General features: G+C 38.0%; 1 protein-coding gene across 3 annotated transcripts in view; it reads right to left on the minus strand.

Moving 5' to 3' along the window:
• Nucleotides 1-248: 248 nt before the first annotated feature.
• The window catches only part of LOC111870419, a 67,948-nt gene continuing 45,273 nt past the window's right edge, over nucleotides 249-22,923 (minus strand). For all 3 annotated transcript variants that reach the window (XM_033753839.1, XM_033753838.1, XM_033753837.1), the window contains exons 16-18: nucleotides 12,833-13,003; nucleotides 6,734-6,883; nucleotides 249-3,633 (exon numbers count right to left, since the gene is read on the minus strand). In XM_033753839.1, coding sequence (XP_033609730.1) covers nucleotides 3,515-3,633; nucleotides 6,734-6,883; nucleotides 12,833-13,003 — 440 coding nt within the window. In that variant the 3' untranslated portion in view covers nucleotides 249-3,514. The remainder of the gene's footprint in view (nucleotides 3,634-6,733; nucleotides 6,884-12,832; nucleotides 13,004-22,923) is intronic.

A 22,923-nucleotide genomic window follows, 5' to 3' on the forward strand; every position in this document is an offset into this window, starting at 1 on the left:
GGAATAAATACTCAGGAAAAATGTGCTATTACTGTTATGATACAGGTGTATTATATATTAAGAAAATAGATTTTATATTACTATATTAAGGATCTTGGTGGTCTTTGATCGTATATGTAATTTTATATGTTATTTTGATATATGGAATGTATTGCTGTACAGTAGTTTTGTTGTATTGAATATTTAAATTTTGACGATGATGACTATCTGATTATGTATGTATATTTATATGCTATATTGTATTATTGACTTGTTCTATATCTGAGGCAGATGCCTCTATGGATTTTTTTGGAACTATAAATAAATGAATGAATGAATACTAATACTGGCAGAAAAAGATTCCTATTCAGTTGGTCAAAGAGAATATGCAAAATTATAAGAATTATAAGCAGGACAACCGCCTATAAATCCTTGTAAACCAGCATAATGCAAGTATTTCAGAACATCAGGAACAATTCAAAAGGAACACACCTACTTAATGCCACAGTACAAATTATATGCAGATTTACACACCTTCATGGAACAGTAAATGGAAAAAGGGCAAATTCTTTATCTCTGCTTTAGCTTATATTCTGCACATTTCTTCTGAATGGTTGACTTTACTGTGTTTATGGATTTGTGTTATTACTTCAGAGTTTACTGCACAGTAAAGAACAACTGGTTTCCACAAAAGCAAACAATTTCTTTACCATCTCAGTAACTACCAGTATTTCAATGAAGACCTTGTACCATGGGGTCAGTTACTGCAGACACACTAATGAGACATAACACATACATGTATACACCCACTTTGATTATATACTATGATTTATTAATTTTTTCTTGCTGATTAAAATTATATGTGTAAACACAATGTGGTGACCCTGTAGCTACAAATAATACTGGGGCTTATAGATGAGGTCCCTAAGGAGCAGACTGCAGTGGCAACTTTTGGAGCACTAGAGTAGGAGAACAGGGACTGCCATCTAGCTATAAGGTCTCACAGTCAGCTGAAGAAATGGACCTAGGGATATGTTGGATCCTGGAAGAAGCCGACTGCCACCCACAGAAGGATGACCCACCATGTCATTCCTGCATCGCAGAAGGGACAGGGTCATCAGGGACCAGGCAAGGACAATCTTACACAAGGAACCCAGAAAGGACGAATATTCAGCAAGAGATTTCAGGTGAAACCGGAAGGTATCAATGCAAGAAGGGACTGAGGCGCAATCCAGCTACTAGTCTGAGGAAGGAGAGCACATCCAGCAGCATCTTCGGGAAAACCAGTGGGCTGGAGATCATGAAGTGAACAGTCGGGTCTGCAGTCAGTATTCAAAATATGAATGTCAGAACACTGTGAAAGGGTCAGCCACTCTCCAAAACAAAAGAAGCCATTAACAGCAGATCAAGAGCAATGGATGTAGGAGCACTGACCATTCTTGGAACTTTAGCCACCACCAATCAGAAAAACAGGATGATGGTGATACACCTGGACTGACTTGAACCTTATTAGGGAGCCGCATGGGTCAAGTGCCTTAAGGAGGGTGCAGTGGGAGCAGTTGGAGAACAAACACCATGAAAACCGAGCTTCAGAGAGGAAGGTGAGACCAATTACAGCACTTAAAAGAGGAGAAATGGTGGTATACCTGTAGGCCATTTGGGACAAACAGTCTTATGGAGGGAGCTACATGGAATACAGATCTGTTGCTAAGTGGTGACTCTCTAAACAATGAACGTTTCTGGGCAACAGCTTGGGAAACATGTTCCCGCAGCAACAAATACACAAGCAACAATAGTTACTGTTGGAAATGGGATGTTTTCTATGTGGTCCTTGCTGAGATGTTATAACCAGGGCAGTTGAAGCAATTAGTTCAGTTGTGAGTAGTATTAGCGAACAGGCAATAGCATGAGCACATAAGTTGAAGAATCTCCATTACTGAGAGCTGTTACCAAGCAATGAGTAGGAAAGACTATAAAAGACTGAGGCTTAGTGCAGTGATTTGTAAAGTGTGTAGATCAGTGATAGCACTGTAATTGCTTGTAGTTCTGAGTCATGTGTATAAGCAGTCAATAAATACATTCACCCCATGTGATTCATAAATACAATGGGACTGTGGAAAATGCTGTTAGACATTATACTTTAACATCTGGTACTGCATTCTGAGCTAATTATTATTCTGGACATCAAGAGAGTACTTCCTTGTGGGATGTAGTTTTGTAGAAGTTCACTGATGTTTTATAGGAACAGCAAGTCTGCTTCTTGATCATTTCCTGCTTATTCTTTAATTCTGAAGATGGTGCCAGTATACAAACTTCTACTGAACTACATTGTTACATCACAGTAGGTAGTACTCTCCATAGCTCAAAAACAACAAAGCTTCACCATGATAACAATGAATGCTTTATGGAAGTAATAACAACATAAGCCTGGGGGGAAAAGAGATTTAGGAAAACCACCAAGAAATGACATGACACCATAACAACACCTGACAGAATGATGTTTTTGCTGTGGGCTAGATTTGCAAAAGATTATGTGATCAGACCATACGTAATATAGGATATTTAGGCTACTCTAAGTGGACCAGATTATGTCAATTTCCTCGAAGAAATACTTCAACTTTTATCAAAAGATGTACTTCCACAGGTGCAAAAGAGCACGTGGTTTCAAAATTATGGTGTCCCTCCCATTTTTCATATCAAGTGCACAATAAGCTTCACAAAAATGTTCTGGGCAGTTCAACTGTGCAGTCACCTGGCCTCCATCATCCACTTATCTCTGGCTTCCCCCCCCCCCACACACACAGATTTTAAGTTGTGGGAATGCGTGAAGGAAATAGTTTATGCCATGGAAGTTCAGAATCATGATAATCTAATTAATCACAATAAGGTAACTACTAAAAACATTAGGAATCAACTTAGACAATTAGTTGCTGCAAGGGGGCTCAATCTGATGGCTCTGTGTGGTGTGTGTTCAGGAGGAGGGAGGCCACTCTGAACATTTGCTTTGACATACAGTACATTTCCTGACAAGAACAGAATGTACACAAGAAGAGCTACTCTGAAGTGACAAATGAAAAATGGTACAAAGGACAGAATTTGCTTTTTCTTAACTACAAATAAAGAGATCATGTGACATATCATGTTAAAAAGAACTGTTTCTAATTGTTAAAAATTTTAAATCACAATAATACAAGGAAACACCAACATAAAAGTGTTACTACTTAATGGTGGTAACATTTTATTTACATTTTCAGCTCCAAATGTTCGCCCCCAAAACTTCCTTAAATATTGAGCTAGAACTTTGAAACACCCTGTATATCAGCTTCATCCAAAATGCTGTGATATTCAGCTCTGTAAAACTTTCTGTACATAACAATGAAAGTAGTAATATGAAGCTGTGCCTGGCATATGACACAGAACATAACATTTTACTGTGCAGACCAACTAGGCAAAATTATTATGATGATGAAGATAAACAATGAAGCTTGAGAACATATAACTTCATTTATGTCAAGGTTATTGAGTCACTGACAGGTTAAGGCGTCATGTCAGCCCAGGTTTCTCCAGTGGAAATGAGAACAGGCAATGGGACAGAAAATTTTTCTGAGAGCCCAAAAAGTGATTTACTCTGTTCCATCACTGTCTTCACTATACCTAGAAAATACAGAAGAGAAACATCATGTAAACTCCTTCTTCACTAGTGAGTAGCCCAGCAAGGACACAAGAAACAAGTAATTTTAAAGCACAATTAAAAACAAAGCTATTAATGCTTACAGTTTTCAAGACAATTAAACCAGAAGGATGTTATACTTACATTTCAGAACTTGTACATTCAGCTATCAATAATTATCTCTGAAACAGCCTGAACACTACTCAAGTCTCTTCTGCTTGGTAATAATTAAATGAAGTTTCCTCCTACCTTAAGTTATAGGTTTCTTTAGCAATTAGAACTTTCAATGTTTCTAAATGTTTACCACTGTTCTTTATTGTATATATGGGATGTACACATGACATATCTGGTGTCTGGATGAAAGGTATCCAAAATAAAACAATTTATATCTTGGAAAGTAATTATCATACATGTATCCAGTTTATGTTATCAGAAAGGAAAACCCCGTAAGTTTTTCTCCCATACCCCGCTTACACGCATGCACCGCCACATTTCTGCCACCATGTTAGGAATCACCTGGCAGAGAGATGGCTGGGAGACAGATCGGCAGAAGTGGATCAATTGCTTGGCCTCCTAGTCGCCAGATTTAACTCCGCTGAATTTTTTCTTGTGGGGTTATGTGAAGAACATTGTCTACCAGGTTAAGATCAACGACTTGCAACACCTGAAAGGCTGCATAAGGGGCACTGTGGCTATGGGAACACCAAACATGCTGGATCATCTGGATATCTGTCATGCCACCAAGGGAGCCCACACTGAAATTTACTGAGAAAGTTATATACTCAGGAAGAACTTTGATAGTTTCTTTTGTAGTGATGTAACCCATAAATGTGTGTAATAAAAGCTTTATGAGACATAATTATTTTATTTTGGATGCCTTTCATCTGGACACCATGTATATACCACTTTACTGTAACACTGCTCATGAAATTAAAGGCAAGGAACAAAAAATAAACATACCTGAGTACATTGTACGATCAAGTTTCTAATTTGTGCCACCTAAGTTTCCAAATCATTCCACTTGAAACACTACACTCACAGCTGTAAAAATGATGTCACAAGTGGAAACAACTAAATGTGTGCTACAGTTTCATTATACAAAAGTTATAGTAAAAAGGAGGTTTCATGTTGTTTGGAAGGGAACCACTAAAAACGTCAATTTACTAAGAGCAGAAATTGAACACACTGGCTACATTTATAGTGAAGAAAGCCTTGAAAAACAACCAGTCACAGTAGCTCAGGTGGACAAATTTCAAGTGACTTTAATTCACAGTCCACATAAATCAACCAGGCATATTACCTGACAATTAAACATGACATACAGAACACAAAATTCTGAAGAAATGCTTGAAATTTAAACGTTATATGTACCAACTATTGTAACAAGTAACTGCCCAAGATATAGAAGTTTGCTACACACACTGCTGAGACTATCTCTTAAGACTTGACCTTTCTTCAGCCAAAACTGTCTTCAGTGATGAAGTCACATTCCATTTATCAGGAAATATTCACTGACATAATCCGAGAATCTGGGGAAGCCAAAATCATCATGAAATAACTTAACATATGAAAGGCTGTCCAAAGTTGAAAATGTTTTGTACTTCATTCAAATAAAATACGAGGGTTGGAACCTTAATAGTGGCAACACTGCTGTAGAGATGCCATGCAATGGAAACAAATAATGTTGCTTATACCACATGTTAGTTACATACCTACCTTACCTGAGAGCCCTTGTGACTTCAACTTGATCCCTAAGATGAAAGAACCACTTCGTGGCATTCGCTTCGGAACTGTTCCAGAAATTCTTCAGGCAGTAGACCGCTCCATTCGAACAATCAACACAACAGGCGCTGCTAAAGGTATCCTACGGCTTCCACATCACTGACAATGGGTTGTACACAATGCTGGTGACTACACTAAAGACAGTAAAACTCTGAAACATGCATCTATTTTATATCAGTTATAAATAAATAGTTGCCATTATTAAAGTTCCAACCCTCGTATGTTAGCCTCTTTTCTTTGCTGAACATAAAACAACTAGCACAGTGTACTTAGGCATGTTGGAAGAATTTCTCAAGCCTATTTTTGAAGAAGGTCCCAATGACATGTTCCAAAGTAATGAAGGACATATAAATTTCCACAAGAAAGTGACAGACTTCTTAATCTGCAAGTTTCCTGAGAAATGGATTTGCAGTGGCAAGCATGTCACTTGGTATATCATTCACCTGACCTCACTCCACTCAATTTTTTTCCTTCAGTATTATATCAAGGGAGCTGTGGATGGCGCCACTGGATAGAACTATGCAGGAACTTGATGGGAGTATAAGGGCTGCAGTAGCTACTGCTACCCCCATCTTACCTAACATGTGCAATGAAATTCAATACAGATATGACTGGGCCACTCTCAGTGCCCTCACCGAACATCTGTAAAATGTAGGTAACAAAATCTTGACTCTATATCCTACTGAAACGCACTCAGTTTTCATTCCTCTGCCTTTTATTTAATGAGCAATTATACAATAAAATAATATACTGTCATGTGTATGAGTATGAGTATAGATGGGTTTTCGATTGACCAGATTTACTGGACTCTTTGATACAGTGCATGACTACAGTTTACAGTACACTATCACACACACTAGTGTCCACAGTCACATTTTCATAACCGTTGCTTGGTAGAGGCTTTCAATGATGGACATTCCCTTTTCCCTGGGTTCCTGAACTGTCCCTGGCCTCAGCTACCAGCTTCTAACAGCAACAGCTCACAACAACTGAACCGCAGCAGTTCTCTGACTCACTGACTGATGCCAAAAGCTAATTGGCCCTGCTTATAACCTCTCAGCATGCACCACATAGAAAACACCTTGTCTGTTGCAGTGCAACTGTTGCCATGGAAACATGCTTCTTTGTGGAGCAGTTACTTAGCTGTGGCATAATTGCTTATTTCGCGGTTGTTGCCTAGCAACAAATCTACATGCCACAATATGTTTTATGTGTACACCATGTATAACTCTAATCACTTCTGATATAAGAAGAACTGTATATCTTAGATACATTGTCTTGGCTTCCGTCGACAAGACTCACCTCTGACATTTTGGAGCTGAGCAATGCTCACCTCCCACACCAACTCATCATGTATCTGTAGCAGGAGATGTGCATCGTGAGCCAGCTGCTCTTCTTGTAGCTTGTGCTCTATCTGCAGCATGGCTGATTTACACAGGTCAGCTGCTGAACCTAAACAGAATATGAAACGTTCTATAAAGATGAGTGAAGTAAAACATGACATTGACTATTGTCTGGGTGTGATGGCAAAATATAAAACTAGGCTATACTGTTGTCTTCATCTTCCAGGCAAGCAGCTACCCCATCTTTCATGCTTGTAATTATAATACACTTCCTCCAAAAGCCAACAGTAAGTGAATGAGAAGACTGAACTGAGAAGGGCCGAGGTACATGGTTCGAATGTTTGGGAAACCTGCATAGAAAGCAAGGGTTTGTCTTGTATTTCAAAATGTTATTTCATCATTATTTTCCACATGAAAGAATCTCTGAGAATTCTTAACCACTGCTTACGAATGGGAAGCCAGATGGCCAGGCCATGTAACTGAATGTCTCATCGTAACTGCTGTCTTAGTGTGTTTGATACAGAAAGGCTGTGTGACTAATAACAGCTGTTAGCTATGTTTTATGTTTCTTTGGCCATTTTATGAGAATATATCATCTATGGAAGTTAGAGACTGTGTCACATTTTCACACAGAGATCTGAAGGCCTGTGTGCCATCCATGTGATCACAGTAGCACATTTACAAGACAATACTCTTTTCCCATTTCCAGTGCATATGGGACTATGCAATTCCTTCGATCTTATCCGTTTAGAATATTTTTTTACAGGTATTCTAAGATCATGACTAGATCCACAAAACACTGTTCTTCAAGAGCAGATAAATATTTACTTGCTTTGTAACATATATTCTCAACCTTCAATCCTAAACATTCATTACCATGTGGTCTTAAGTAAGATATAAAGCATACAAGAATATACCGTCTACATAACAACACTCTGTATTTTACAACAAAGAAGACACTACTGTATCAACATTGTTTTATTAAAGCTTTTATGGATGTGACATGTTTTGGCCTCTATATCAGGCCATCATTAGGCATACAGTGTTCGGCTTTAAGCTGCTGAACTGCATCCAATTATCATTCAGTTCACTAAATAAGGGTCCTTATTATGTTTTTGGACTTAATTCAAATACATAAATATATATAAAATGAGTCTTGGTTGAAATGTTAACTGAATGTACTTAAATAATACAATTAAAATTATAACCTAAAAAAAGGTAAAGTTAAAAACATAGGAATTAAAAACCAGATGCTGAAGATTAAGACGATAAAAATTCAAAGTTAAAAATTGTGTATTAATGGTAGGACTCTGCGACCACTATGCGCTGACTTATATTTGCCAGTGGAAGTGGCTATATAGAGGCTGAAACATGTCGCATCCATAAACGCTTTAATAAAACAAATGTTGATACAGTAGTGTCTTCTTTGTTTTAAAATACAGAGTGTTGTTGTGTTAATGGTATATTCTTCTTTGCTTTATATCTTATGTGAGTCACACAACAGGATGCAAACTATTAAGACTATGTGGTCTGTTCAAAAAGTTTCGGAACTTATGAAATAGCACACAAATTCGACGTCTTAGCAATGTCAGGTAGTTATGCTGCCTAATGGCATGTTTCCTATTATCATCCTGCTGTGATGAGCCATCGCCCGAGAGTTATTTGTTCACATGCATGTATTGTGTGTCTTGCGATATTCGAGCAGGCTGATATTCATGAACAGCATATTAACATTATGTTTTGCTTCAAAATAGGGAAAATGTTTACAGAGACCCATGAAATGATAAGAAACGTTTATGGTGATTAGTGCATGAGCTGTAGCCATTGTTATGAATGGTTTAAGTGATTTAAAGGTGGTTGGCAGTCAACACATGAATGCCGTGTTTGGGACAGCCCTCAACGTCAAGTGATGACACTCATGTTGTGCAAGTTCGTGAAATCATGCATTATAATCATTGTTTGACAGTGTGGGGAATAGCAGAAGAGTGCAACATATCAATAGCATCATGTCATGACATTCTTATGACAAAATCAGAAATGCATTCGGTAATTTCAAAGTTTATCCCATAACTTCTGACTTCTGAAAAGAATTATAATGAGCGATGAAATATGAGTTTATGGATACAATACGGAAATGAACATGCAGTTTTCACAATGTGTTGGAAAAAATTTGCCAAGACTGAAAAAGGTGTGGCAGGTTAGGTCAACTGAGAAAGTCATGTTGACAGTTCTTTTTTGACATCAAGGATGTTGTGCATCATGAATTCTTATGTCAGGGGCAAACAGTGAATTGCTGGTATTACCTTGAAGTGCTGAAAGTTCTAAGAGAAAATGTCAGGAGAAAAAGAACTCAGTTTTGGAGAAACAACTCCTGGTTCCTCCATCATGACAATGCACCAGCTCATGCGTCGCTACCGATTTGTGACTTTTTGGCCAACACAAACACAACTGTACTTCATCAGCCATTCTACTCACCTGGGCTGGCTCTGGTAGACTTTTTCTTATTTCCCAAACTAAAATCCACTTTGAAAGGACAATTTCAGACAATTCAAGAGATTACAGAAAATTTGCGGATGGAGCTAAGTGTGATCCAGAGAAAGGTGTACCAGAACTGTTTCCAAGTGGCAACAGTGTTGGGAGTGGTGCATCAATGTAGGAGGGGAGTACTTTGAAGGTGATAAGGCTCATTTATTTGCAGGCATGTCCAAAAAATTACAAAAAAATAGTTCAGAAAATTTTTGAAAAGACCACTTATGTTCACAAGAGCCTGCCACTGGACTGTACCGTAAACTTTTTCTCCAAGATCCAGCTTAACTCTCTGACTGGCGCAAAGGGTATTTAAATCCCACCCCTGTCCTGGGAAGCCCTTTAAGCCATAAGTCGCTAAAATGCATGTGTTTACTTTTTTCCAACAAAAATTGGTTTTTAAAAACGAAATTTTCAGAACTAATAAAAAGACAATATTTTACCTTTTTAGTAGTTTTTCTTCGTGTGATAAACATTGAAACATGAAAGTTTGCCGAGAGCCACACCACAGCTTGCACACATGACACTTGTTTCTTTTCTAATCTTGTGATTAGCAAACACGTGACACTTTCTCATGGCACCATTCTTCTTCTTGTTACTGGGAGGAATATGGACCATTTTATGTATTTTCAGGCCTCCCTCTAGACGATTTGCTGGGTCTTTCACTGGTGGTCTTTTCAAGGTCACGGGCGGAGGCGTGACTGCACTCGAGTCTGAAGCAATAGATTCGTCATCCACTTCATTCTTTGACTCTTCTCCCTCTCCACACTGTTTGTTTGGTTCAGTCATTTTTCCTACACAGTCCAATATAAAATCTTTGAATTTGTAATTTCTCTTCTTGTATTTTTCGTTTGTTGTGTTCCTTTCAATAGAATGAAACTATTCAACGCTGTCATTTGCAACAAGAAAAACACCAGTTTCTTTGTCCACTTTACAGTTTTGCGGGATCAAGGATAATAATGGAGCATTTGATCAGCACTGTCAACCCCTCTCATATGTTTATTGTAGTACCCAATTACCTTGCGTCTGCATATTTTTTCTCCTTTGCGATTCGTTTTTGCAGATTCCACGATTTTTGCTGTGTGAAGAGTGGAGATAAGTTTGACGTCTCTTTTATCTCTCCACACCTGTATGAGAACCTGCCCCTTCCTAGAAAACACAGATTCCCCTTTTTTCAAATTTTTTCGTCATCCTTCAGTTTTTTAGGGGCTCCTCTGTCCATTCTGAAGGTTCCACACACATGGGTATTTCTCTGTAATAACGTCTCACACAATTCTACACTATTGTAATAGTTATCCTGGTAGAGATGATACCCTTTATCTAGAAGCTGTGGCCCCAACAGATCGACAACTAATTCCTTTATAGGTCTTGATTTTTCGCAATAAACTTCAAAATTCCAAATATATCCACTTGTCGATGCACAAACAAGATAAGCCTTTATACCGCACTTATCAGGTTTATCAGGCATATACACTCGGAAGATAAGACGTCCTTTCCAAGCGATCATTCCTTCATCTATTGCAATTTCCTTTTCAGGGATATATGTGTTTCTAAATTTCCCCACTAATGAGTCTATAATTGGCCTAACTTTATACAGGTGTTCTTCACAGTCAGCTGGCCGTGCATCGTCAGCAAAATGAAGAAATTTTGAAATCTGTTGGAACTGCCGCAAAGACATCTTTTGTCTATACCATGGAGCGTGAAATAGGGGCCTAGTGGACCAATATTCTTCAATTTCAGGGCGTTTGTAGATTCCTGTCATGAACATAATTCCTAAGTATGTCCAGATTTCATCTGGTGTGACATATTTGTAATTGTGTTCTCGAGGGTGAGGAGCTAACTCATGTGTGTTGAAGTGCTCTTAAGCATAGTGATTGGTTTCAGTTGTGATGTGATTTACTAAGTCGTCATCCAGAAAAATTTTAATCCATGAAAAGGAGTGCATTTTATGTGTTATATCAATTTTGATCCCGGAACTACTAGTAAATGGAACTATTGTTGGTACAATGTCTCCGTACGTCCATGAGATGGGCGTGTCAGGCACTGCACTCGTGGTAGGTAACTGTTCATGATTACTGTCTTGTGGATCATTGTCTATCACTGCATTATTGTCACTATCAACTTCATCTAATTCAGGAATTATTATTTCATCGCCACTATCATCATCAGCACAAATCTCGTTCACAGCACTTTCCAGCTGGTCTGTAGGAACACTCCGACACTTGCTGTGAGAAGCCATGGTGAAACTGAATGAATGTGATATATTTTCTGACCTTTTCCTTCTCGGAGGGTTCTGACAGCAATATAGATCCCCACAAAATTAACAAGGGTTCTTTACAACCATGCACAAAAACTATCATATATATGTGTTTGGTTGATGAATGCCAAGAGAGCAAAGAAGGGAAGAGTTTATCAAAGCGCTAAAACACGCCAATGCCAGGGAATGGCTGGCATCATCCGGGCGTTGAAACGTGCCCCCACCAGTCAAAGAGTTAATGTTACCTTTCCACCCATGCCAAGGTCTTCCGTGGGACCTCTTCTGTTTAGATTTCCTAATGAAATTTTGTGTGCCTTTCCTGAAACACAACTGCTTAATGCTCTTTTCTCAAATTACAGCAAGCCTAAGGCAGAGCTAAGGACAACAGCAGCTTCCTCTTGTCAGGGGTCTAGAAGAAACTAGGGTTGCAATTGACCAAAGCAGGACATTTGCAATGTTTAAAATTTCGTGACAGAAAGACCACAAACCGTCATTCCATGGGTACCAACTTTGACTTGAACCAAACACCAGTATCAGTAGCCAGCTTAAATGTAAACTACAAAGTGGACTAAAGATACTGTGAACAAAGAATAATGAGTATGTGGTAAAATACCCATCATATTTTGTGAAGTTGGTGATGTGATCAATAACTCACTTGATGATGACAAAATAAAATGTATAACTAGGAAACTGCAATGCAAATAAATAACAATAATAAATACTGTGCATGTAACTGCATTATGGACCTCTAAATAAACAGAATTTTATAAGACCAAAAAAACATGGAAGACCATCTTTCATATGCTAAAAGAATGGAGACAATATCTTAACCTATTAGAATACGGCATCCCATAACAGTCCAAGATATCTACAGCACCACACCAAACTTGATACATCTCTCTTTTTTAAGGCTAATCTTCTTCTTACTACTTTTCATACTCTTGTCCCCACATGATCACACTTCTCACAAAGCTTTTCTAAAATATTCCAACTGTTTTAACAGTGTTCCCAGTCTCAATAAGATCAGCCTCTATAAGAGCTACCTTTCTGTTACATTTCTATTGGATACCACTTGACACCCTGCAGTGGATGGGTACTGTAAGTACTGGCAAGGACAACAGAGTAGTCACTTCATTTTGAAGATGAAAACAGCACAGATCACCATAACAACAGAAATACAGCCCACTTCTACAAATATCTATTATCCAAAATCAGGGTAAACACAAAAATTAAACTCTTTTTGGAGGTACTGAATGAAGTACGAAATTAGTGTACCTTGAATAACAAAATTAACGGCTTGTCTTTCCGTATGAGCCCGAACTATGAAACTGGAACTGCAAATACTTGGGAAAAGTCGTCGTCTCCCACCAACAGTGCAGAGGTAGCCTTGCTTCTGACACTCATCTATCACATGTTGACGGAATGTATGTAACCCTGGAAAGATACCTGAAACACACAACTTCAACTTTGTATAATGTTAACGTAGATGTGTTTGGAAGGGAAGTTTGTGTGTTCAAACACCCTCTCAAATACCTGAAGCAACATGCAAAAAATAGTAATTTCCTTAACAGAATTTAGATACAAAACAAAAGAACTTGCGATGAAGGAACTAGTATTTATATTTATCTGAAGAGTTCTGTATTCTGAGATATGCTTTGTTGTCTGGTGAATTTTACAGGAATACACAGCGTCACATCGCAGAAAACACAACTCTTCATACACATTACTGTGAGAATATGTTTATATTACACAAAGTATGACATTGGTGGTATTCAATATAACAGTCAGGCATTTTATACAATGCTTGCCCATTTGAAGAAAAGTATAAAATGAAGACCTTGATTATTTATTGACTGTCACTTTATCTCAGCATTATCTAGCTAGGCAGTAATATCATTCTTTGGAATTCTGCAGAATACCAAGACTGATCCAAGTAATGTTTTCTCTTCCTTTACCAAAACTAATAATTTATACTGTACAGTACAACAGAAAACAAAACAAACTCCGTGGTCTGTATTTCACAAGCGAACTATACTGACCGAGCGACCACTGCTTGTCAGTGAAGTTAGTGCAAACTTTTGCGGATAGAGGGTGTCACGTGGTCAATGCAATGGATCCCCATGGCTGTTGAACTTGGTTTTCAAGACTGGAGCCGCTATTTCCTTGAAATAGCTCCTCAATTATCCTCATGAGGCTGAGTGGACCCCATTCCAGACCCACTACTTCTGAGAAAATCTGGTGCTGGGAATCGAACCCAGGACCTCTGGATTGGGTACCATAAATTTGTGAACTAATTCATTTTCCAAAAGAAACATAGTTTGTGTTGTATGACAAATAAAACACACTACTGAAACGCAACAATAAGAATAATATTGAGGAATTTAAAAAGTTACTAAGTTGGGAACAATGGGACATCTTTGGGAATAATAATGTCAATGTTATGCTCAACAACTTTCATGATACGTATTTAAGATGTTTTTATGCTTGCTTTCCAAAAAAATAAGTCAAGCATAATACGATTAATAACAATTGGATTACTATAGGGATAATAATTTCATGTAAAAGCAAAAGAGAACTATTTCTGCAAAGCAGGCACTGTGATGATTTAGATCTTAAAATATACTACCATCAATATTGCAAAGTATTATCAAGAATGATCATAGAGGCAAAGAAATCATATTATAATAAAATTATTTTCAATTCCAATGATAAAATGAAAAGTATCTGGGAAATAATAAATGAGGACAAAGGGATATCAAAACAGGATAAAGGTATTCATTCTATATTTGCAGATTGGTGGGAGGCATTTTCTGTGATTTACAGAAAGCATTTGACTGTGTTAATCACAAAACATTATTGGAAAAATTAATATTCCATGGAATAGATGGGAAATTTAAATCACTCACTGAATCTTTCTTGTCAGGTAGATATCAAAGAGTTGTAATAGGGAACAGAATTGATTGTAGCAACTCTCGTGACTGGGAATTAATCAGATGCAGTGTTCCTCAAGGCTTGATCCTTGGCCTGCTGTTTTTTCTGTTTTATATAAATGACTTACCAAAAATAATTAATAAAAATTATTACACGGTATTATTTGCAGATGACACCAATATTATAGTAACTGGCACGAACAAATTAGACTTTGATATGAACTTTAATCAGACTTTTAAAGATATTAATTTATGTTTTAATGCTAATTTGCTCACTCTGAATTTTAATAAATCTCAATATGTTGAATTTCATTCCACGAATAATTATAATATTACCACACAAATTACTTATGATGACTAATTTAACAAATGTGATGGATACAAAATTTTTAGGCTTAATCACTGATGATACTCTCACATGGAAACAGCATATTATGTTATCAATAACATTTCCAGTGCATGTTATGCATTGAGAAATATAAAATACTTTATCCCTCCAGATACATTAAAGTTAATTTATTTTGCCCACATTCATTCTATCTTCAGCTATGGTATAATTTTTTGGGGAAGCTTTTCCTGCACTAATAATGTTTCTATATTGCAAATGAGGGCTATTAGAATTATTATGAATTCTGGTCCAAATGAGTCTTGCAGGGATTTAATCAAGAACCTGGAGATAATGACATTTTATTCTCAGTTCATATACTAATTAATTTTATTTACAATTAATAATAAACATCTTCTTAATTCTGTTAATGAGATTCACAAATATAAAACTAGATCCCTAAATAATCTTTACTTCCTACTGTCAACCTATCAAAATACAGGAAAGGTGCGTATGTAGCAGGCATTAAAGCCTTTAATCATCTACCTCAAGCAATATAAAAATTTTGGCTTCTGATCCGCTAAACTTTAGAGCAGCACTTTTACTTTGTCACTCCTTTTACTCTATGAAGGAATACTATTCACATAATTAGTAATACTATGTAAATTATAACAGAGCTAGTTCAGTAATTATTTGTAATATACTCTTAGTTCATATATGCATATGAAGGAATATTATCAGCATAACTGTCATAATACATAAATTATAACAGAGCTAATGGTTATTATTTGTAATATATTTTCAATTTATATATGCAGCTGTCCTATTTAAAATTATTATGGCTCATATTTTATTTAATCTTACTAATGTGATCTACAAATTTAGAATCAAATTTTAATAATCCAGATTTGTTTGTCATTAACTGATAATCATAACAAAGATGGCTGCTGATGGTACAATTTTAAACATGTATTGAAGAGGCTGTTACACCTCTCTAGCTTGTATGAACATTTAACATAGAACTGGTTTTGAATGTGTGTGGTGCCAGACGACCCCTAATCAGTAATTTAAGTGATTATATGAAATTGTGACTTTGTTTTTATATAAGTTATTTAATTTAATCTCCAGCCTGGGTTCCTGCAGGCGCAGGTATGACTTAGAACTCTGCTCTGAATGTGTATGGGTCGAGATTCCCACAGTTGACAGCCACAGCTTGCTTATTGGCAACCACTATTTCTCTCCTGACACTCCACCTGGAGTCATTATTGATTATTTTCACCCTCTTGAAAACATGCTTGACACCAATAGCTTTCGTGTTGTTTTATTAGGAGACTTCAATGTTCCTGGTTTTAACTGGGTGCGTGGGTCACCTCTGCCCAACGGTCACTACTACGCTAAACTTAAGGGGGATGCTACATACACCTCCGCATGTCTCCTTGGCCTTCGGCAGTATGCTGTAGCTGTTGACAACTATAACTTACTTGACTTAGTCTTCTCTAATCTCACCAATCTAAAGCCTGGTCCTTCTTACTCTGATTTGGTCAAGCCTGATCCATATCACCCGCCCTTAATTATTGATGTCCACCTTCCACGTATTACCTATAATCCTAATTATAAGTTCAGCCATCGAAAATTCGCCGCCGGCAATTATACTCTGCTTTACAACACCCTATCTGCGTGTGATTGGTCAGGAGTATATGGAGCTACTTCTGCTGATGATGCAGTTGCCAGGATAAATGCTACTGTTCAAGCTGCCATGGAAGAGGAAATTCCTCGTTGCCCTACTCGCAAATCTAAATTCCCTTTCTGGTACTCTAGTTCCTTAAGGTACTACATTGGTAAGAAAAATTACTTTCACCTTCGCTTTAAAAAGAAAGAAACAGATTACTATTATGACAAATTCATTTTCTATCGTAAGCTTGTTAAAAGCACTTTCAAAACCGACAGGCTTCGATGGCTGAAGTCAATAGATAACGACCTGAAATCACAACCTCAGCATCTCTGGAAATACATGTCTTCTTTCAGGAAACATACTTTAGGTTGCATTCAGCTTCAAGTTGATGGTGTACACTTAGATGAACCTACTGCAGTGGCTGATACCTTTGCCAAACATTTTCAATCCCTTTATAATACCCATTGTCCTATAGACCTTCCCCCTCTTTCGCAACCTATTGAATTCCTGTCTCTTGCACCTATTTCTGATGCGGATGTCTACAAGGCCATTAAGAGACTAAAACCTTCTAAATCTGTCGGACCTGATGATATCCCGGAGTTTGTCATAAAAGGCTGTTCGGCAATTTTTATTCCTGTACTTAGGCATATATTCAATTTGAGCCTGTCTCAGCAGCTATTCCTTAATGCATGGAAGGAAGTGACTATTGTGCCTGTATTCAAAAGAGGCAATCCTGCCTGTGTGAGTAACTACAGACCCATTACCTTTCTCAACAACTTCTCTAATCTCCTTGAATTCATTATTCACGATCATATTTCGCATTATATTAAACATCATCCCAACCAGCATGGCTTCACCAAATCCAAATCCACAGCCACTAACCTGGTATCCTTCTTAGATATTATGACCCCTGTTGTCTGCAGTCAGCATCAGGCTGATGCTGTCTATTTTGATTCTTCTAGTGCCTTTGACCTTGTGCCCCATACTTTGCTCGTGCATAAGCTCAGCTCCCTTGGATTTTCTGATGGATACCTTAACTGGCTCGGCAGTTACCTAGCTAACAGGAGATCTCGGGCCTGTGTGTCTGATGCTCTCTCCCAGCCTCTTAGAGTAACTTCCGGTATGCCGCAAGGCTCTGTCCTGGGGCCCCTTCTTTTTAATGTATTCATTAATGACCTCTGTAACTCAATAAGTCACTCTCATTTTCTAATCTTTGCTGATGATCTCAAAATTTTTCGCATTATAGACACTCCACAGGATTGCCTCTTACTTCAAAATGACATTCATCATGTCAGTGACTGGTGCTCTGCCAACTCCATGAGTATTAATATCAATAAAACGCGTGTTATGTCATACTCAAGGAAGACTAATGTCCTGCTCTATGGGTATCAGCTTTGTCGTACTGCTATTACACGCACCAGTTGCATTAAGGACCTAGGTGTTTTAATTTGAATATAAGAATATAATACGTGACACAGTACTCTCCAAAACAGTACATCCGACACAGCATGCACGTAAACTACACAACTAACAATAAGGTAAGGCCTAACTAGACACTTAATAACCTTATAAGCACTATATATAACTATATTAGAATAAATAAAAATTAATATAATAATATATTTACAGAACATACAACCAAGAGAAATAATCGACATCTACCATCCGGAAGAAAAAACAACATGACCCAATGCTGGTTCACGAGTTTTAACATAATAACCAATTTTTTACATGCAAAAGATTTTTAATACAATTTTAAATACATAGGGAAGCTATTTTATGGAAAAGTGAACATCACGTTGCGTGCAGTGGGAAACCCCAATTGAATACCCAGCAAATACGCTTAAACGAAACATCATACGTAAATCTACATGTCAACGTGGCTGCATAGGGCAAACTGTGATATAGTGAGCACTATTCATAACCTAAGTGCATAATGTTAAAACATCTTATGTGACAGTGTTTCCTGCTCGTAGTGGTGCACCTCTGAAGATGATTCTTTTTAATTGAAACATGTAAGGTGAATAAAGACTGAAGTGTTGTAAACCTGTATATCATACTGGACTGAAAGTTGTCTACTTTGTACCTAGGTGTTTTCTTTGATTCTAAATTGTATTTTCACAATCATTTTGATTTTTTATATTCCGAATGTATAAAGCTGCTTGGTCTTATACGCTCAATAACTTTTAGATTTTCTTCTCTTGCCTCTTTATATATGCCGTATCTTACACTAGTCAGGTCCAAGTTGGAATATGCCTCGGTAGCTTGGAATTCTATCACGTCTACTGACTCCGCAAAACTTGAGCACATCCAGAAAAAGTTTACATCTGTCTGTTTCTATCGCTACTTCCCACATAGCTCCTATAGTTATACATCTGCCTTAGAGAGACTAAGATTGCACCCTCTAAGTCTGTGTAGACATCTTCTTGATGCACTCTTCTTCATTCAGGTTTATCATGGCCTTAAATCCTGCTCCTCCCTTCTGGATAATGCTAGTCTTCGTGTTCCTACTTGCCATGTTCGAGACTTCTCTACTTTTAGCGTTCGTCCCTCAAAAAGACACTGTTCCTCTTCTCGGTGTGCCCTTGCTACCAATGTGGCAGGTAAAGATCTCGACATATTTGCACACGGAGCGGTTTCTCTGAATCATATTTTACAAGCATGTACCAAACCTTTTACAGTGTTACTGGATTAGTGTTCTAATTAACTACAAATGTGTATACTTCGGCTAACTTTAACTTTCTTATGTAATTGGTATTAATTTATTAGACTTGTTATTAATTTTATGCTATCACTCCCACTTGTCTTCTCTTAGTATCTAGTTGCTAACAGTATTAGCAACATTCATAATAATTCATAATTCATAAATGTATGCATATATTTAAGTCTTCTTTAGATTTATGCTCACTGATTTATTTCTGTCATATTTGTATTGTGTTTAATTATTTTTCTGTATCTTCATATACTCGTGCTAACTTTGTAATTGGCCACTGTGCTGTTAAGTTATTGCACGTAAATAAACATGAATTGAATTGAATTGAATATATGTGATTTTATGATGCATAAGTTTGCCTATCTGAAACCTGCAAAACTGACGTTAACCTACTGTTGCAAATAATGGACTCATACAACTTTGTATATGTATTTTGAAGATTATTTTGATATATATTTTAAGGACCATTTCCACATCCTGGTTATATACTGTAAGGCTCTATGGAAAATAAATAATATGAATGAATGAATATATCTGGTTTCTTACGTTTACTGTTATCCATTATATAGATTATGTTCAATGTAGTAATATAGTATATGAGTGTATATGGTTATTAATTTGGTGATGATGAGGACAGCAAACTATATTAACAAATTTAAAAAAAATAATATCGTTATAACAGCTTGCCAGAATCTCAGATGGCAGATGTAAAGAATGTGTAGCCACGGTATGTAACAATAAACTTTTTATACCATGGCATGTCTGCTGAAAGTCCGAACAGTTTAATTACTAGGTTATAGCAAGTAAACAACATGTCAGCGTAGCAACAGTTATGTACACAACAAAGGAATTGTGGGAAGCAATGTTCTATGTGGGTCCATGCAGAGGCTATATCTGGAGAATCAAAAAACAGCTAAGTCATCTGAGAGTCGAGTAGACTTCGACCTGAGGGATAGAAGCTAAAGGAAGTACCAGTTGAAGCCAGCAGTCAAAGTATGAGACTGGTGTGAGATGGCTGCCAGGCTGCAAGGACATGAGCCCAGAAGCAGAGGAATGTCCGCTGCTGGAAGCCGCTGACAAGCAACTTGACTGAGAATACTAGTCTGTGTCTGAGAGTAATCCATAAAGTATAGCCATGAACCATAAAACTGTCCAGTAAATTCAGTTATCAATCCAAAACCCCATTCATATTCACACAATTATTGTGACAATACTTGATCTGGTGTCCAGGGGCATTCTGTATAATATTGTGGCATATACAGTGTGTCCAGGTTCTGATACAACTGTGTTCATTAAAAATACAAGATGTGAATTATTTTCAAAATTTCACTCTTTTTATTCAAAATAGTCTCCTTCTGAATCAATAAATGGCTGGAATCAATTGAAAAGTTTTCGAAAACAGCCACTGTACTACTTTTGTGGAATCGTATTTAAAACTGAGGTACATTCCCTTTGGATGTCCTGGATGGTGTTGTGACGGTTTCCTTTCATCGCCAACTTAACTTTTGGGAACAACCAGAAATCTGCTGGAGCCAAATCTGGTGAATACAGAGGATGATCAAGGACTGTGATCCCTTTTCTGGCCAAAAAATCATGCATGATCTTTGATTTGTGGGGTGGGGGTATTGTTGTGGAGGAGCGACCAGGAACCCTGCTCTCAATATTCAGGTCGAATTCGAAGAATTCTCACCCACAAACGATTGAAGACTCCGAGATAATAATCAGAATTCACTGTTTGACCTTCTGGCAGAAATTCTTTGTGAACGATTCCTTTGGAATCGAAGAAAACGGTTAGCAGAGTCTTCACTCAACTCTTTTGCATGAGCATTTTCTTTGGTTTTGGCTTCTTTGGGCTCAACCATGCTGTACTCTACCGCTTTGTGAGAGGCTCATATTGAAAACACCATATCTCGTCGCCAGTAACAATCAATTTTGTAAATTTTGTATCACTTTGGACTGACCGTAACATGTATTTGCAGTGTTCCACTCTGGCAAGTTTTTCATCACCTTACAGAGCGAGTGGTACAAACCACACACAGACCTACCATTTTCCCAAATCCTGTGTAAAAATTTGACGCACAGTACGTTTTGGTATTCCCAAAAACGCCTCAATGAGTCTTGAAGAAACACATATCTCTGATGCAAGGATTCCAGTCATTTCTTTCACATTTTCTTCAGTGCGACTTGTTCTCGGATTTGATGAATGTTGAGCATCTTCAATGTCCTCCCTGCTGTCACGAAATACAGCATACCATCGAAAAATGTTGGAGCGACTCAAACAATCACTACCGTACACACTTTTCATCATTTCGTAAGCTTCTCCAGCTGTTTTGCCTAATTTCAAACAAAATTTGAAGTTGGCCCTCGGTTCAACCGCCATTTTCTCATGAGTGTCAGAACAGTACTGTTATATTCAAGGTCAGAACACATGATGCAGCGATGCTTGCGCTTTGAAATTATAGACAGCCACAGCTGAAACTTCAAGAATCATAATGCCACAACTTGCCAACAGATGACACTGCAGGGCAAAATTAAAAAAAGAAAAAGAAAAAAAAAGAGTCCTAACAGATCCTGGACACACCGTATATTTACTCAACGCAAGATCTGTGGAGTCAAGGAAACAGCCATTACTAGGTAACGACTGTGTAACACGCAACAATGGAGTAAGTGTTGGAAGTGATGTTTTTTTGTGCAATCTGTACCAAGGCTACATAATGAGGACCAGCTACTATTATAAGAGAGTCCTGAGAGAGCAGGGTTAGAAGAGTAGAAGATTGGTGTAAGACAGCTGATAACCTGCGAGGACATGAGCTTGGGAGCAGAGGATTGTTCACTGTTGGATGACGTTAACAAGCAGGGCAGTGAAGGCTCTGACTGAGAACATTAGTCTTTGTATGATAGTGGTCTGCACAGTGCAGTCACAAGATGTTTAAGAGCCCAATAAATCCAGTTACAAATCAAAACAATATATATATATATATNGCAGGGTGGCTGTGTCTTTGGTGGGGAAGTATCACAGACCAGGGATTCGTTGAGACACAGCTTTGGAACACCTCGTGGTCCTGCTGGGCAACGACAGTCCTGGAGTGTCTGCATTAGCATGAACCTCCGGGGTTGCGGCCGAGTTTCCATAAAGGGCAATGGCCATTTGACCAGAGCCTCCCACGTGGTGGCATAATGACTCTTTGGTTTCATTACAATGTACCCAGACAAATGCGGGAGAGCACTCCTATGGGGGTAGCTATGGCTATTTGAGTTGTCTCCCTAGAGTACCGACAAGGTGCCGTAAGCCTTAGGGCTCAACACTCTAAAATGGTTTCGACCAACCCATGTGGAGGGGTGGGAATGGGGGAGCTTTGAAGCAACCTCCAGGGGCGGTAAGTTTGTGTAGGTTGCCCTGGTCGCAACCTCATGGCAATTAGTATCGCACTCCCAGTTATCTTGGATACCCCCTCCCCCCGGACATGCACTCTTGGTCCTGGAGGCTTGTGAGGGTTATACTTATGAAGGACCAACCGCCTAAGCCAAGGTGTGAAGCATAATGCTGAGGGCTGCATGGCACTGGGGTGGTTATTGGTCAGTGTCACGAATGATCCCCTCGGGGCACCGGGCAGCACCCTGTTGTATTTATGCCTTCCACCCGTATGGGGCTCTGCGGGTGGTGACCTTTTAAATCCCCATTACTCGTGGGACCTAAATAAAAAAGGGACCAAACAAAAAAAAACC

Source organism: Cryptotermes secundus, unplaced genomic scaffold, assembly GCF_002891405.2.
Source record: "Cryptotermes secundus unplaced genomic scaffold, Csec_1.0 scaffold1366, whole genome shotgun sequence".
In the NCBI taxonomy this organism is placed as follows: Eukaryota; Metazoa; Arthropoda; class Insecta; order Blattodea; family Kalotermitidae; genus Cryptotermes; species Cryptotermes secundus.